The following is a 16,399-nucleotide window of genomic DNA, read 5'->3' as shown; positions in this document are numbered from 1 at the left end:
TCTACTCTGGATGATTGTGACAACTTGGTCATTCCAGAGAAATTATGCAAGATGGACAAGTTCCTAGAGGTTCCGGTGCACCCCGACGCTTTTCCTATACCCAAGCGGGTGGCGGACATAGTGAATAAGGAGTGGGAAAAGCCTGGCATACCTTTTGTTCCCCCCCCTATATTTAAGAAATTATTTCCTATGGTCGACCCCAGAAAGGACTTATGGCAGACAGTCCCTAAGGTCGAGGGGGCAGTTTCTACTCTAAACAAACGCACTACTATTCCTATCGAGGATAGTTGTGCTTTCAAAGATCCTATGGATAAAAAATTGGAGGGTTTGCTTAAAAAGATTTTTGTACAGCAAGGTTACCTTCTACAAAGAATTTCGTGCATTGTTCCTGTCACTACAGCAGCGTGGTTCTGGTTCGAGGAACTAGAAAACTCGCTTAGTAGAGAGACTCCATATGAGGATGTTATGGACAGAGTTCACACACTTAAGTTGGCTAACTCTTTTATTTTAGATGCCGCTTTGCAATTAGCTAGATTAGCGGCGAAAAATTCAGGGTTTGCTATCGTGGCGCGCAGAGCGCTTTGGCTAAAGTCTTGGTCAGCGGATGTGTCATCCAAGACAAAATTGCTTAACATCCCTTTCAAAGGTAAAACTCTATTTGGACCAGAATTGAAAGAGATTATTTCAGGCATCACTGGGAGAAAGGGCCACACCCTTCCACAAGATAGGCCTTTCAAGGCCAAGAATAAGTCTAATTTTCGTTCCTTTCGCAATTTCAGGAACGGACTGGCCTCTAATTCTGCATCCTCTAAGCAAGAGGGTAATGTCTCACAACCCAAACCAGCCTGGAAACCGATGCAAGGCTGGAACAAGGGTAAGCAGGCCAAGAAGCCTGCCGCTGCTAACAAAACATCATGAAGGAGTAGCCCCCGATCCGGGACCGGATCTAGTGGGGGGCAGACTCTCTCTCTTTGCTCAGGCTTGGGCAAGAGATGTTCAGGATCCCTGGGCGCTAGAAATAGTTTCTCAGGGTTATCTCCTGGAATTCAGGGAACTACCCCCAAGGGGAAGGTTCCACATGTCTCACTTATCCTCAAACCAAATAAAGAAACAGGCGTTCTTACATTGTGTAGAAGACCTGTTAAAGATGGGAGTGATACACCCAGTTCCAATAAAGGAACAAGGAATGGGATTTTATTCCAATCTGTTCGTAGTTCCCAAAAAAGAGGGAACTTTCAGACCAATTTTGGATTTGAAGATCCTAAACAAATTTCTCAGGGTACCATCGTTCAAGATGGAAACCATTCGAACGATTCTACCCACTATCCAGGAAAGTCAATTTATGACTACCGTGGATCTAAAGGATGCGTACCTACATATTCCTATCCACAAAGAACATCATCAGTTCCTAAGGTTCGCCTTTCTGGACAAGCATTACCAGTTTGTGGCCCTCCCATTCGGGTTAGCCACTGCTCCAAGGATTTTCACAAAGGTACTAGGGTCCCTTCTAGCGGTTCTAAGACCGAGGGGCATTGCAGTAGTACCTTACTTGGACGACATTCTAATACAAGCGTCGTCCCTGTCAAAAGCAAAGGCTCATACAGACATCGTTCTGGCCTTTCTCAGATCACACGGATGGAAGGTGAACATAGAAAAAAGTTCTCTGTCTCCGTCGACAAGAGTTCCCTTCTTGGGAACAATAATAGATTCCTTAGAAATGAGGATTTTTCTGACAGAGGTCAGAAAGTCAAAACTTCTAAGCACTTGTCAAGTTCTTCATTCTGTTCCTCGTCCTTCCATAGCGCAGTGCATGGAAGTAGTAGGGTTGATGGTTGCAGCAATGGACATAGTTCCTTTTGCACGAATTCATCTAAGACCATTACAACTGTGCATGCTCAAACAGTGGAATGGGGACTATACAGACTTGTCTCCAATGATTCAAGTAGATCAGAAGACCAGAGATTCACTCCGTTGGTGGCTGACCCTGGACAATCTATCCCAGGGAATGAGCTTCCGCAGACCAGAGTGGGTCATTGTCACGACCGACGCCAGTCTAGTGGGCTGGGGCGCGGTCTGGGAATCCCTGAAAGCTCAGGGTCTATGGTCTCGGGAAGAGTCTCTTCTCCCGATAAACATTCTGGAACTGAGAGCGATATTCAATGCTCTCAGGACTTGGCCTCAACTAGCAAAGGCCAGATTCATAAGATTCCAATCAGACAACATGACGACCGTTGCGTATATCAATCATCAGGGGGGAACAAGGAGTTCCCTGGCGATGAAAGAAGTGACCAAAATAATTCAATGGGCAGAGGATCACTCCTGCCACCTGTCTGCGATCCACATCCCAGGTGTGGAAAACTGGGAGGCGGATTATCTGAGTCGTCAGACATTCCATCCGGGGGAGTGGGAACTCCACCCGGAGATCTTTGCCCAAATAACTCAATTATGGGGCATTCCAGACATGGATCTGATGGCGTCTCGTCAGAACTTCAAGGTTCTTTGCTACGGGTCCAGATCCAGGGATCCCAAGGCGACTCTAGTAGATGCACTAGTGGCCCCTTGGACCTTCAACCTAGCTTATGTATTTCCACCGTTTCCTCTCATTCCCAGGCTGGTAGCCAGGATCAATCAGGAGAGGGCCTCGGTGATCTTGATAGCTCCTGGGTGGCCACGCAGGACTTGGTATGCAGACCTGGCGAATATGTCATCGGTTCCACCATGGAAGCTATCTTTGAGACAGGACCTTCTTGTTCAGGGTCCATTCGAACATCCAAATCTGGTTTCCCTCCAGCTGACGGCTTGGAGATTGAACGCTTGATTCTATCGAAGCGTGGGTTTTCAGATTCCGTGATAGATACTCTGGTTCAGGCCAGAAAACCGGTAACTAGAAAGATTTACCATAATATATGGAAAATATATATCTGTTGGTGTGAATCCAAAGGATTCCCATGGAATAAGATAAAAATTCCTAGGATTCTCTCCTTTCTACAAGAAGGTTTGGAGAAAGGATTATCTGCAAGTTCTCTAAAGGGACAGATCTCTGCTTTATCTGTCTTACTACACAAAAGACTGGCAGCTGTGCCAGATGTTCAAGCATTTGTTCAGGCTCTGGTTAGGATCAAGCCTGTTTACAGACCTTTGACTCCTCCCTGGAGTCTAAATCTAGTTCTTTCAGTTCTTCAAGGGGTTCCGTTTGAACCTTTACATTCCATAGATATTAAGTTACTATCTTGGAAAGTTTTGTTTTTGGTTGCTATTTCTTCTGCTAGAAGAGTTTCTGAGTTATCTGCTCTGCAGTGTTCTCCGCTCTATCTGGTGTTCCATGCAGATAAGGTGGTTTTGCGTACTAAGCCTGGTTTTCTTCCAAAGGTTGTTTCTAACAAAAATATTAACCAGGAGATAGTTGTACCTTCTTTGTGTCCGAATCCAGTTTCAAAGAAGGAACGTTTGTTACACAATTTGGACGTAGTCCGTGCTCTAAAATTCTATTTAGAGGCTACAAAAGATTTCAGACAAACATCTTCTTTGTTTGTAGTTTATTCTGGTAAAAGGAGAGGTCAAAAAGCGACTTCTACCTCTCTTTCCTTTTGGCTTAAAAGCATCATCCGATTGGCTTATGAGACTGCCGGACGGCAGCCTCCTGAAAGAATCACAGCTCACTCCACTAGGGCTGTGGCTTCCACATGGGCCTTCAAGAACGAGGCTTCTGTTGACCAGATATGTAAGGCAGCGACTTGGTCTTCACTGCACACTTTTGCCAAATTTTACAAATTTGATACTTTTGCTTCTTCGGAGGCTATTTTTGGGAGAAAGGTTTTGCAAGCTGTGGTGCCTTCCGTTTAGGTAACCTGATTTGCTCCCTCCCTTCATCCGTGTCCTAAAGCTTTGGTATTGGTTCCCACAAGTAAGGATGACGCTGTGGACCGGACACGCCAATGTTGGAGAAAACAGAATTTATGCTTACCTGATAAATTACTTTCTCCAACGGTGTGTCCGGTCCACGGCCCGCCCTGGTTTTTTAATCAGGTCTGATGAATTATTTTCTCTAACTACAGTCACCATGGTACCATATGGTTTCTCCTATATTTTTCCTCCTGTCCGTCGGTCGAATGACTGGGGTGGGCGGAGCCTAGGAGGGACTGTGTGGCCAGCTTTGCTGGGACTCTTTGCCATTTCCTGTTGGGGAGGAGATGTCCCACAAGTAAGGATGACGCCGTGGACCGGACACACCGTTGGAGAAAGTAATTTATCAGGTAAGCATAAACTGCGTATCTAATTCATAGACGTGCATTCAGCAGTTTCGTTAGCTGCTGAATACGGAAGGAGGCGGCATTCAGCTCTTTTCGGAGCCAGATTCCTTCTTGTGAAAGTGCAACACACTAAGATCTGTGCAAATCCAGCTCTTAGTGTGCTGCACGTTCACAAGTGGAAATATGTCTCTGAAAAGAGCTGAGTGTCGCCATCTTCCGTATTCGACAGCTAACGAAACTGCTGAATGCACATGCCTACTCCTTAAAGGGACATAATACTCATATGCAAAATCACTTGAAAGTGATGCAGCATAACGGTAAAAAGCTGACATTAAAAGATCACCTGAGAATCTCTATGTAAAAATGGAAGATATTTTACCTCAAATTTTCTTCAGCTCACCAGAGTAAGTGCTGTGTGAACAGTTATACTTCAGCTGCTGTCCAGCTGCAAGTTGGAAAAAAAATGAGCAGTGCTTTGCTGTGATCTCATGAGATTTCACTTAAAGCTCATGAGATTTCACAGTAAACTTACTTAAACTTACTTAAACGGAATAGGAAAATAACATGACTGTGCCTGCACATGACAGATGCACGCTCCCTTCCTAGTCCTGGGACTAAAGTCTCTTTAAAGTGGGGTGTAAATACTTAGGAAATTTTGAGGTAAAATATCTTCCTTTTTTTATATAGAGATATTGAGGTAATATGTTCTAGTCAGATTTTTATATAGCTTCAACATCTGATATAAAGCTTAGTAAAATACGCTGATGATCTCTCCAACACAACACCTGCAGTGTGATATCTTCTGCTGGCTGTTGTTTACGTAGCTTTTCTGTAACCATTACGGCAGCACTAAAATTTTGAGTATAGATGGGGATTGAAACCGACAAAAGCAACTATATCAAATAACAAAATAAAGTTAAAGGAATGGTTTGTTAACGGTTTAATACAATGTAAAATAGATTATTGGGAGAATATTTTACATTACACTGTCCCTTTACGTTTTATTGATATTTTTTTTTTAAAGAAATACACAAACTACAGCTGGATTAACCAAAAAAAAAAATCTTTATTTTGCCCAAACCTCTCCCCAAAGCTACTGATTCCCAATTAGGCAAAATCCGAATCAGAGCTTCAAATTACAATTATTTGAACAGAAGAGATGTAGAAACTGTAAAATCTTCCTTACAAGCATTTTACAAAATAGAAAACACAGGATTAACTTTGCTGTATGCAAAACTATATCTTTATCTTCCTCTTCACATTAGCAACAGATTCTGAATTATGTGCACATCTGGACAATTCCCTTTGCAAAAATAGCTTTATTTTCTAAATAGAACTCTCTGTATATATATAAATGTGTATATATATATTTTATCATCTGGAATCATACTAATTTATTTAAATGAATATTGGTCATTTTTAGATTTCAGAAGAAAATAATATTGCATTAAGATAGTGGTTTTCAATAATCCTCATGGTGTCTTAGTCATACTGGATTTTGGGATTAATCAGAGAATTGGCATTTTTTATTGGTTAACGAATTAGCCTATGTCGTCTCTGGAAAATACAATCACGTCCCCCTTTCTTAGTAGCTGATAAATTTACACTAAATTTTACAATTGTTTAAATAAAAATATTAGCTTAAATTTCGCCCAGTGTCATAAATAAAACACAATGTCAATTTTTGGAACCGGGCTATAGGTTGCGCAAAAAACAAACAAACAAAAGTACAGTAAACCATCCAAAAAATATATAAAATAGTGAAAAGATAACTTTTTTTTCTTTTTTTACTGGTAAACGTACACACGAAACAGTGAATTAATCTAATAACTACAAATTTAAATTACTTTTAGGGGTCAATTTTATCAAAGCCTTCGGCAGGCTTAGCCCCCCCCCCCCCCCCATGACTGCAGGTTCTCACAAGAGAACCTGCAGTCCGTATTTAACGAGCAGCGGTCATTAGACCGCTGTTTCCCTAACTTTTTGCTAGCTCCGACCGGGGGGCAGGGGGCGGGGATGCACATGAGTGCAAAATAGCGCTCGTGTGCAATGCTGAATTCCGGCAGCGGCAAGCTGCATACGCGCCCCTGTCTGCCGCAGCTTGATAAATCGACCACTTAAACTGACGTGGACTTGTAATAAATAAAATAATAATAAAGTTGTACAAGAGAAATTATAGAATGGAATGTTTAAGGCAGTCTTGGCTCTGGGAGCAAAGACATGCCAGATTTTTTCCTTAAAGGGGCGTTCTAGTGTAAAAAAAAAAAAAAAATTCTATTTAATAACAGCATTTTTTTATATTAAAACTATGGTATATATTTAACCTCTGTTGTGCTTCCGTGCCACTGCAGATGAACATACAGCTAGTGAGCCAATGAGAAACAGGCATAAATGTGTACGCTACGGTCACTGGCCATATCCTCATCTATAGTAAAATAAAGGGTGTTGCGGCAATGCTACTAAGTGTTTAACATTGTATTTATTTTTACACAAGAATGTCCCTTTAATATATATATATTTTAAGACTGCATAATATTATTCTGTTAATCCCAAAATCACAGACTAGTGGCACATCCCTGAGAATAGGTTTAATCAACATTAGGCCACAGATTTCTGGAGTAATTGTATTTTGCCTTCAGATACCAGTCTATATAAAATAATAGAAAGCTAATCACTATTTTGTCCTATTAATTTTAACCTACACCATTTTTTTTTTAATTTTTTTTTGGTGCTTGACAATAAAAAAAAAAAAAGTGTATTAAAGCGTTTGTCCAAGTCTGATTTGTCTTGGAGCGCTGCTTAGTTAATATGAATTAAATCAAAGTATTCCAGCTGATTTACGAGAGACCCTCCATATTTGTCTGCTATGAGGGTCTTGCTGGTCATCGCAACTTACTAGGCCTGTGACATCATATTATGCCTAATTTTCTATAACCTGCAAACAGCTGCATTACATTAGCCTTTTCTCCAAAAACCCTAAATGAGCAATATTAAGGAAAATGAAACGCTTTTAACAGACACAAAAATGAAACCGTACTACAGCATATGCTTTAACTGCATCAAGTTAAGGATTCTCACTGTTAAGAGACTACACCCTACAAGACCCCTAAACAAGTTTTAAAAAAGAAAATTGGCTTTATTTGTTGAACACTTTAACACATAATCCAAAGTCTGACCTGAGCATTATCTCCTATCTTCCGAAGAGCAAAAAAAAAAAGGGGATATAGGGAAACTATATTAGTGGTGTTTCCGGAGTATTAATTAACTCCGTAAGTGCTGTGCTTCATTAGACTCCTCAAGCAGGCGTTGTGGGTTGAGTGAATTTAAAAAAAATAAAAATGATGATAATAATAGTCATCACTTGCAAAGTCTTACATAGTTTTTTTTGTAGACAATGGCTGCTCTTGGAGAGAACAAAAAATAAAAATATGATTCAATATCCCTGCACCAACTCCACCTATCATTAAAGTGCCCAAAATTAGAGTGGTCTTTGTACAGATCAAGAACGTTTGTCTGCTAACCTCGCTTGTGCATCGTTTTGCAGTTAATTAATAAAAAAAAAAAAAAAAGGAGGTTAGCGGTCATGCATGGATTTTATAATAAAAATAAAAAAAGGCGATTTAGGAGTGACCCTTAAACGTAGTAGGATACCATACTCCTTAGAAAAAACTGCACTGGCACCAGTTTGGCCAAAATAGAGAAACAGCCAGCTTCACAGTGCAGAGAATGAAAAAGAAAAAAAAAAAAAAAAGGTATAAAATAAAAACATATTTGAAAAAAACAAAAAATCTGGAGCACCAGATTGCTCCATGGAAAGTTAGTTTGATTTAAGTTGAAAGAAGAAAATATTCACATTGAAAACTCTAGAAAAGACACAAGATTGAAATGAAACACCAGCCGGCTGGCTCTTCAAAAAACAAACAAAAAAAACTGTGCAACTGTGGAAATGGGTACACTGGAACCTAACAGGGAACAGACGCCGTGACCTGCACAGCTGGCCCCTGGCTCACTCTTGGGATCTCACGTAGCGGAATGTTTGGGAGAAAGACTCCAGTACAGAACGTGTGGACTTCCTGATCTCAGCTTGTAGACTTAAGAGGTCCTTAATCTGGGGAATTGCACTGCCCAGCTGTGTCTCCCCTGCGCTGACTCCCTATGAGATTGTCACAGTCCAGCTGTTTACATTGTGTCACCTTAAGGAATCGCACAGCTCAGCTGTGTTCTAGTACTCCAACCTGCAGAGTCCCCAAGGGTTAAATACAGACCAGCTGCCTTACATGACTCCCTACCTGAGGGCGTCTGCAGACCTGCTGCATGTCTTGGCCCCTTCCAGCGGGTGCCTCATTGAATTTACAGCCCAGCTGTGTGGTATGACCTATTATAGGGACTAGCTCCTGTTCTGCACTGACTTCTTTCTCGTTCTATTACATTTTTGTGGTGCGGAGAAGGAGCCAGGAGACATAACTAATGACGTTAGGAATGGTACCTTTCAATTGAACAACACAGATAGTTAAGAGTTAAACCCAGTATAAAATCTGCCCGCGGGTTTACAGCTCCACCGCTTGACATCAGCTCTGTATCATAACTTCTGATTCATCTTCATTATTATTTATCCTCTGCGTCAGGTGAGTGGGTTGACTTTTGTAATTTGAAATAACTGAAGTTCAATTTAAACTTTATCCTCATTGCAGTCAAATATATTGATATTCGCCTTGTTTGTCTGCACGAGCTGAATGCCTCCTGGAACTGTAAACTTTACAAGGCAGAGATGGTCACCCCCCCCCCCCCCCCATATAGAAGTTCTGGATAAGATCATGAAACAAGGATTAGATTTTTCCTGCACACATTTGGAATGATGTGATGATCTTCTGCCCTCTACTCCGCAGCATGAAGCAAATCTGGATTTGGAATGCTGAGCATCCGTAGTCAGGGGCATTCTCCGCGGAAGCCTGGTTAGATTCACGGTGATTCGAAAACGGACGATTTGCTGTCACAGATCGCAGAAACATGCACACTGGATAGATGCCAGGATGAGACAGGAAAGGGGGTGATGGGGCATTTCAGCCCTAAAAAAAATATGCAGCGTCTTTTCGTGTGAAGGGATCCCAGTTTGTCTGGCCTGGAATGCAAAAGTCTGGTTCGGAGCCTGGGAGCAACAACCGAGTCTGTGCTCTCTTAAATTTAATGGATTTCAATCACCACCGGTTCAAAGACACCAGCAGACACCCTGAAAGTAAAACAAAAAAAATGTTATAATTACAGAGTACTTAAAGGGACATTAAACACACAAAAAAAGTTAAAAAAAAAAAAAAAAGGTTAAAGGGACATAAATTTTCTCTTTCATGATTCAGATAGAAGTAAATTGGAAAGTTGTTAAAATTGTACATTCTATTAACAAATTCTCTTTGTTTTTTGTAATCCTTTGTTGAAAAGCAGGGACATAAGATCAGGAGTGTGCACGTGTCTGCGGCACTATACGGCAGCAGTTTTGCAACAATGTTATACTTTAGCAAGAGCACTTGATGGCAGCACTATTTCCTGTCATGTAGCGCTGAAGACATGCGGACGCTACCTATCTGGATAACTCTTTAACAAAGGATATCAAGAGAACTAAGCAAATTTGGTAATAGGAGTAAATTCAAAACTTCTTTAAAATTGCTTTCTCTATCTGAATCATGAAAGAAACACTTTGGGTTTCATGTCCCTTTAAGTTTAAAGGGACGCTGAACCCAATTTTTTTCTTTTGTGATTCAGAGAGCGCAGCAATTTTAAGCAACTTTCTAATTTACTCCTATTATCAATTTGGCTTCATTCTCTTGCCATCTTTATTTGAAAAAGGCAGCATCTAAGCTAAGGAGCCAGCCAATTTTTGGTTCAGACCCTGGACAGCACTTGGTGGGTGAATTTATAAAAAAATCAGCAAGGACAACCCAGGTTGTTCACCAAAAATGGGCCGGCTTCTAAACTTACATTTTTGCTTTTCAAATAAAGATACCAAGAGAATGAAGGAAATGTGATAATAGTAGTAAATCTGAATCATGAAAGAAAAAACTTTGGGTTCAGTGTCCCTTTAACGCCGTTAGAATGTTGTATTCTGAACGAATTTTGCTGGGCTTTAGCGGAGATGGACGAAATACAACGTCCTAACCGCTTGGCTTTCCTGAAGCCACTGGCGCTTCCCTGATGGGATCGTGGTCTGGAGGGCATGCCTAGCATCATAGGGACGCCCCCTGACGCGATCCCATCATTGAAATCTCGTGATCACGTGCACAATCGCGAGATTTCAATTTGTTTACATCGGAACAGTTGTTCCGATGTAGACACGTTAACCACGGCACGAAAGGGTTAAGCAACTTATTGTGATTTTGAAACAGAACTGATCTATGAGAAAGGATCATTGGTTAAGGAAAACTCCATTGCTATTGGTTAACAGTGACACACCGGCAATATTTTTGTTTTTGTTTTACTTTACAACTGTAATAGATATTAAAATGCTCTCTAGAGTGTACTTACTAAAGCTCACTCATCTGATCTTTCTCTATACAATAACATAAGCGTTAATGGGGCTGCAGAGGCTGACTCTCCCACGTCCCTGATCCTATGTCTTATAGTGCTGGTGTTAGAGAATGTGTAAATTGCTACCTGTAGATCTCTAATAGATGTCCAGCTGTTGTGTAAACCAGCGATCTATGGCTAAGTGAACGTCTGACCACAGGGAATTAAAACAGGATGTTCCCGTGGGAGGGAAGAGATTATAAAACCCGCAAGAATGTGACATACTGCAGAATCTGGCTGGCCGGGGACTTTGATGAATTTTAGTGTAACCACCAGGGGTCAACATGATCCATGTGAAGGGTCAGAATTAGTATCCGACTGCATCTAAGCAGAAACTAGCGATCAATTCTCTGGGTTCAGACTTTTGAATCCCTTAAAGGGGCAGCATGTGACATAAATGTGTCTGGGTGTAAGGTCCTGCTAACATATGCACAGACATATTTAGTAAATGAAGCAGTGGTCCACTTATCTTGTACAGGATTTGCTATTGGCCAGATAAGTGGGGGATATGCCGTATTGATAGAAAAGATTAATGGGTCTCTAGTCCCAAAACAGGACTGTCCCGCCAAAAGCTAGACAGCTTTGATGAATTGAAGACTATGCAGGAATGATCATTTCTTGTTTAGAATGGGCAGTAACTTGGCAGTGTGTGTAGACGACTATTGTGGCCTATTAGAAAACAGATGATGACGTGAGAATTACATCATCATATAAAGCCCCTTCATTTGCTATTCAGTGTGATTGCCCTAAAGAAAATGCTAATTAACCATTTAGGGTCAGTGTTTAACCCTCTGTAGTGTGTTTGCTGCACACTCTGTCAGCATATCGTGCACCTGCATCAGCCATATCAGGCAAGACATGACACAAACGTGGGTATTTAGAATCTGCTCACCGGTTAAGTGTGAAACGCGTAGGTTCCATTATGAGATGAGAATTACGTTTGGCTAATTACCTGTTGCCCAGCTGGATACCGCTCAGTGTGGTTGATCCGTCTCTGCTGACAAAGAGCCTCAGGTGACTGTCTGTAAGACAAGAGAACACAGGGTAAGTTAGCAGCACTTCCTGCATATACCACTGTATATCAGCCTTTATTTCTTTGTAATATTCTGATTATTGTCACTGCACACTTAATAGAACATGCTCATTGAGTTAGGCACAGAATGCTCATCCACCCCAGGCTCTAATTCTGCTAATGCTCACGGTATTAATGAAGAGGCTTTCCTAAAGATTTTAATCAAAGGCTAATACCCTGCATTTCTGAGATCTACCACAAACCTAAATTAGCCTTATCCTGTGAATATGCCGTAAGCCCCTACACTCACTGTCACTGCTTGATTTAACCCCTTAGCTGCCACTGTTTAACACTTGGCAGCAGTGTTATCTCTAAATCCAGTTTTGCGAGAGCCCCAGCAGTTAAAGGGATATTATACACTCATTTTTTCTTTGCATAAATGTTTTGTAGATGATCTATTTATATAGCCCATAAAGTTTAGTTTTTTTTAAAAATGTATAGTTTTGCTTATTTTTAAATAACATTGCTCTGATTTTCAGACTCCTAACCAAGCCCCAAAGTTTTATGAGAATACCGTCGGCTACCTTCTCCAGATTGCTCCTGTTTGTGTAAAGGGTCTTTTCATATGCAAAAGAAGGGGGAGGGTCTTATTTCCCACTTGCAGTGGGCTTTCCAACTACCTTTTCAACAGAGCTTAACTGAGAGCTTCTATGTAAGTTTTTAAACAGTTTTATACTGGATTTTTATATCAGTATCTGTGCATCTTATTCTTTATAGTAGTGTCTATTACATGCAGTTATATGAAAATGAGTGTATACTGTCCCTTTAAACAGTTATTAAGGGAGCCACACCTTTCAGTCAGCATTGTGTAGTGTTTGCTAATGGCTCTAATTAACTGTTTCACTGCTGGGACGCTCATAAAACTGGCCTTAGAGGGAACACTGCTTGGTAGTTCTCTTTAGCAATCAAGGGGTTAAATAATTGGTTTTCTATGCTAAGGGATAGATAAGGTGATAGACAATAGCTAGATAGAGGATAAAGAGATAAGACAGACTGATATAGACAGATAGAAAGACAGACAGATAGATTATAGAGCAATAAGACAGATAAATTATAGAGATGACAGACCGTAAAATATACAATAGATATATGAAAGATGATAGAGATATAAGCCAGACAGATATACAGAGAGACATACAAATTCATAATATAAAGATACGTGACAGACATACTGACAAAGGAAGTGTCACACACCAGATATCTACATACATAAAGACGCACACAGATACATACAGATAAAAATATGACAAATAGATACAAAGATAAACTGACATGAACCTTAAAGTGATGGTAAATTTCAGGCTTTAAGAATGTTGCAAATATATTAGAGTACAAAAGTATATATATATTCTATAAATAAAAGATTTAGAATCCTACTTGGTATGTTCTCTTCCTCCACCCCCTTAAATTTCCTCTTTTGGTTGGGCTGTGACATTGAGAAAAGTCCCACCCACTCCCTACATAGGCATCTTAAGGGCTGGACTTCAAGAATGTCATATGACACACACACTGATTGGATGTTCATTGGAACTATCATAAAAAAAAAGTTTATCCCAGTGGGCCGGCATAGCATTGTAATAGAAGCATTACTATAGGCACGGATTTAACCCTTTTACTAGCAAAGATGACCTTTACATACATGTTTGGTTTGTATTATTGTCTAATGCAATAGTGTAGCACTAACAGTGATGTTATATGTTGTTCCTGTGATCTAACCCAAACCGTATCACTTGCTTTTTGCCTCCAGACCCTGAAGGTCAGTGCAGCAGGATAACCAATCACAGATCAGCTAATCTTCTCACTGAATCTTATAAAACAATTCTGCACTAATCCCCCTCTACACACAGAGAGATTTTATATTTACAATACAATTTGTTTCCTCTGTGCCAAGTGACCGCTTTGGTACCAACAGTCAGATATATCCAGTTATGCCTGGCAGCAAGTGGACAAACATTCCCCAGTGAAACCAGATGAGATTACACTTTTCTGGCTGAACAACCCACTAAAGTATGAAATAAGCAGGGGGTTTTTATATTCAGCCAAGCATGGAAAGGTAAGAAAATGATATAAGTGAGCATGAAGAAATAGGGATGCACACAGGTGCATTTCAGCTGTGAAACAAAGTATTTTTGTAATATACATGTGAACACGCTTCATGTAAAAGCTAAACCTATTTCAAGATTAAAGGGACATTGCGGTCAAAATTGAAAAATATGCATAGATGAATAATTACATCTTTGGACAGAAACATATTTACTATATACATAAATTGTCAAAATGTTCCTAGTAAAAGGTATCACTCTTTTAGTGTTATCATGTTTCTGTACATGTGCATGTGAGGCATAGCTAGATATCAGTGCATCAGCATTGTAAATACTGTAGCTGCTCAGAGTGCCAGTGGGGCTTGTATCATGTCAGCAATTAACAGATGACACAAGCACCTTTGGCCCTCAGAGCAAGTGCTGTATTTAAACTGCTGGTGCACGGTGCATACTTAAATACGCTTTTGAAACCACTAAAGCTTTTACTATAAGCATTTTTGCTAATACATGTATATTGCAATAATTCTTCTATTCAAAGCTGAAATGCAACCATATGCATTCCAGTTTTGGCTGGCATGTAGTTTTACTTATGCTCCGTGCACCAGCATTTTAAACAAAGAGCCTAAGGTGCTTGTATTATCTGGTAATGACTCAATGTGCAACACTGCTAATATGATACAATCCCCACTGGTTCTCTGAGCAGCTGCGGTATTTAAAATTCTGGTGCACTGAGGATATCTAGCTATGCACGTGCAGAAAACAAATGTTTACACTTAAACAGTGATAACAGTTTTCTAACCAACATTCATCTATGAACAGTTCAGCTTTGACTCAAATGTCCCTTTAAATGCCTTCTGTGAATAGAGTGTAATTTACCTGTGATCTGTATTTCCGTGCACTTAACAGTGACAGACAGCACTACACGAGGGCCGGTATATACGTTGTACCTACCTTCGTTGTTGCTGACGTCTGTGAAATCCTGACTTTGCATGATCTTCTCCACAATGTCATCTGCATCTATCCTGGTGTCATCCACCCATGTAGGTTGACTCTCCACGGTGTCCTTCTTTCTCCTATGCAGGTGACAAACACAAAAGCTCAGACTGTGGGACAAAAAGACTAAACCTTTTGTGTGGAGTGGTGGTGTGGGTGAGTGTGCCAAGGCGAACAAAGACTTCTAGACCCAGCTAAATACACAGAGAGAATCTAACCGGAACATTTTCTCACCCTTTCATGCCACAACTTATTTGACTTCTATAATAAAGCAACTTAAATAATGGGATTCCAATATGATGGTGGTAAAGGGAATGCTAATGTTTTTACAGATGAATGAAATCAGGGTTTGTCTCTGTAAACCCTTTCCTCGTGTATATCGGACGACAGATTTGGCATCTGAGATACTTCCTGGCAAAGGGCTTTGGGCAGAGGAACAAGCAGTTAAAAGGGACAGTAAACTCCTTGTAATTACTAGACATTTCTGCTGCTTAGCTATAGAATGACATATCACCAAGTCTAACCGATTTTAAAACAAATTAGCATCCTTTTTCAATTGCCAAACTCCATCCGCCTTATTTGGAAGAGCCAATCCGAGAGCTTTAGTCCACAGACAACAAGGCACTGCCATTGTCATCTGATTAATCCAATTAAGGATACATATGTAGCAGGGTTAGCCTTGAGAAGTCAGCAGGTGCATTTTAAATTCTGAGACTTAGAAATTGCTCAATTTTAAGAACTAAATTACATAAAAAGGGGGACAAAATAAATAGTGTAAATATATTGCAAAGTTATTTCATAATGCAGAACTAAACATTTTATTTAAAAATCTCGGCGTTTACTGTCCTTTTATTATACATAGCCGATCATATGTTTAATGCTTTAATATTAAAGGAAAATGCATTAAAGGGACATGCAACCCAAATTTTTTTTTTTTTTTTTTTTTTTTTTATTCGGTTACACCATAACATTTTAAATAACTTTCCAATTTACTTCTATTATCAAATTTGCTCCATTCTTTCGGTATCCTTTTTTGAAGGAGCAGCAATGCACTACTGGGTGCAGCCACCAATTAGCAGCTAGCTCCCAGTAGTGCATTGCTGTTCCTGAGCCTACCTAGGTATTCTTTTCAACAAAGAATACCAAGAGAATGTAGCAAATTAGGCAACAGAATTAAAATGGAAAGTTGTTTAAAAGTTTATTTTTTATTTTGCTGTCCCTTTAAATTCAACAGCTGCTACCCCCTAAACATAGCAATATACAATCATTATTTATTTGTTCCTGCTTTTGCACAACTTCATTTATATCTGACCTTATTTGGCCACAGCAAAGGATATCAGCAACATGGATTCCACCAGGGTAGGGTGTATCACTTAAGCTGTTCTTGGTTTGCAAAACCTTGTAAATTGTGCTAACAAAATGATAGGCGTTATATATTATTTTGCAATTCAGTGCTTAATTGCGGATATATACTATGAGACTAAAGT

General features: G+C 40.1%; 2 protein-coding genes across 2 annotated transcripts in view; one reads left to right on the top strand and one right to left on the bottom strand.

Moving 5' to 3' along the window:
* LOC128642615 (uncharacterized) overlaps positions 1-15,203 on the top strand; it is a 65,160-nt gene extending 49,957 nt beyond the window's left edge. Inside the window, exon 4 of the mRNA XM_053695396.1 lies at positions 15,001-15,203. Coding sequence (XP_053551371.1) covers positions 15,001-15,110 — 110 coding nt within the window. The 3' untranslated portion in view covers positions 15,111-15,203. The remainder of the gene's footprint in view (positions 1-15,000) is intronic.
* Positions 5,297-16,399, bottom strand: part of EEIG1 (estrogen-induced osteoclastogenesis regulator 1) — a 117,526-nt gene continuing 106,423 nt past the window's right edge. The window contains exons 10-12 of the mRNA XM_053695394.1: positions 14,871-14,992; positions 11,758-11,827; positions 5,297-9,477 (exon numbers count right to left, since the gene is read on the bottom strand). Of these exons, the coding sequence (XP_053551369.1) occupies positions 9,432-9,477; positions 11,758-11,827; positions 14,871-14,992 (238 nt within the window). The 3' untranslated portion in view covers positions 5,297-9,431. The remainder of the gene's footprint in view (positions 9,478-11,757; positions 11,828-14,870; positions 14,993-16,399) is intronic.

This window comes from Bombina bombina, chromosome 12 (assembly GCF_027579735.1).
Source record: "Bombina bombina isolate aBomBom1 chromosome 12, aBomBom1.pri, whole genome shotgun sequence".
NCBI classification, from domain to species: domain Eukaryota; kingdom Metazoa; phylum Chordata; class Amphibia; order Anura; family Bombinatoridae; genus Bombina; species Bombina bombina.
The sequence above is the reverse complement of the archived record's forward strand: the minus strand, read 5'-3'. Positions and strand labels throughout refer to the sequence as shown.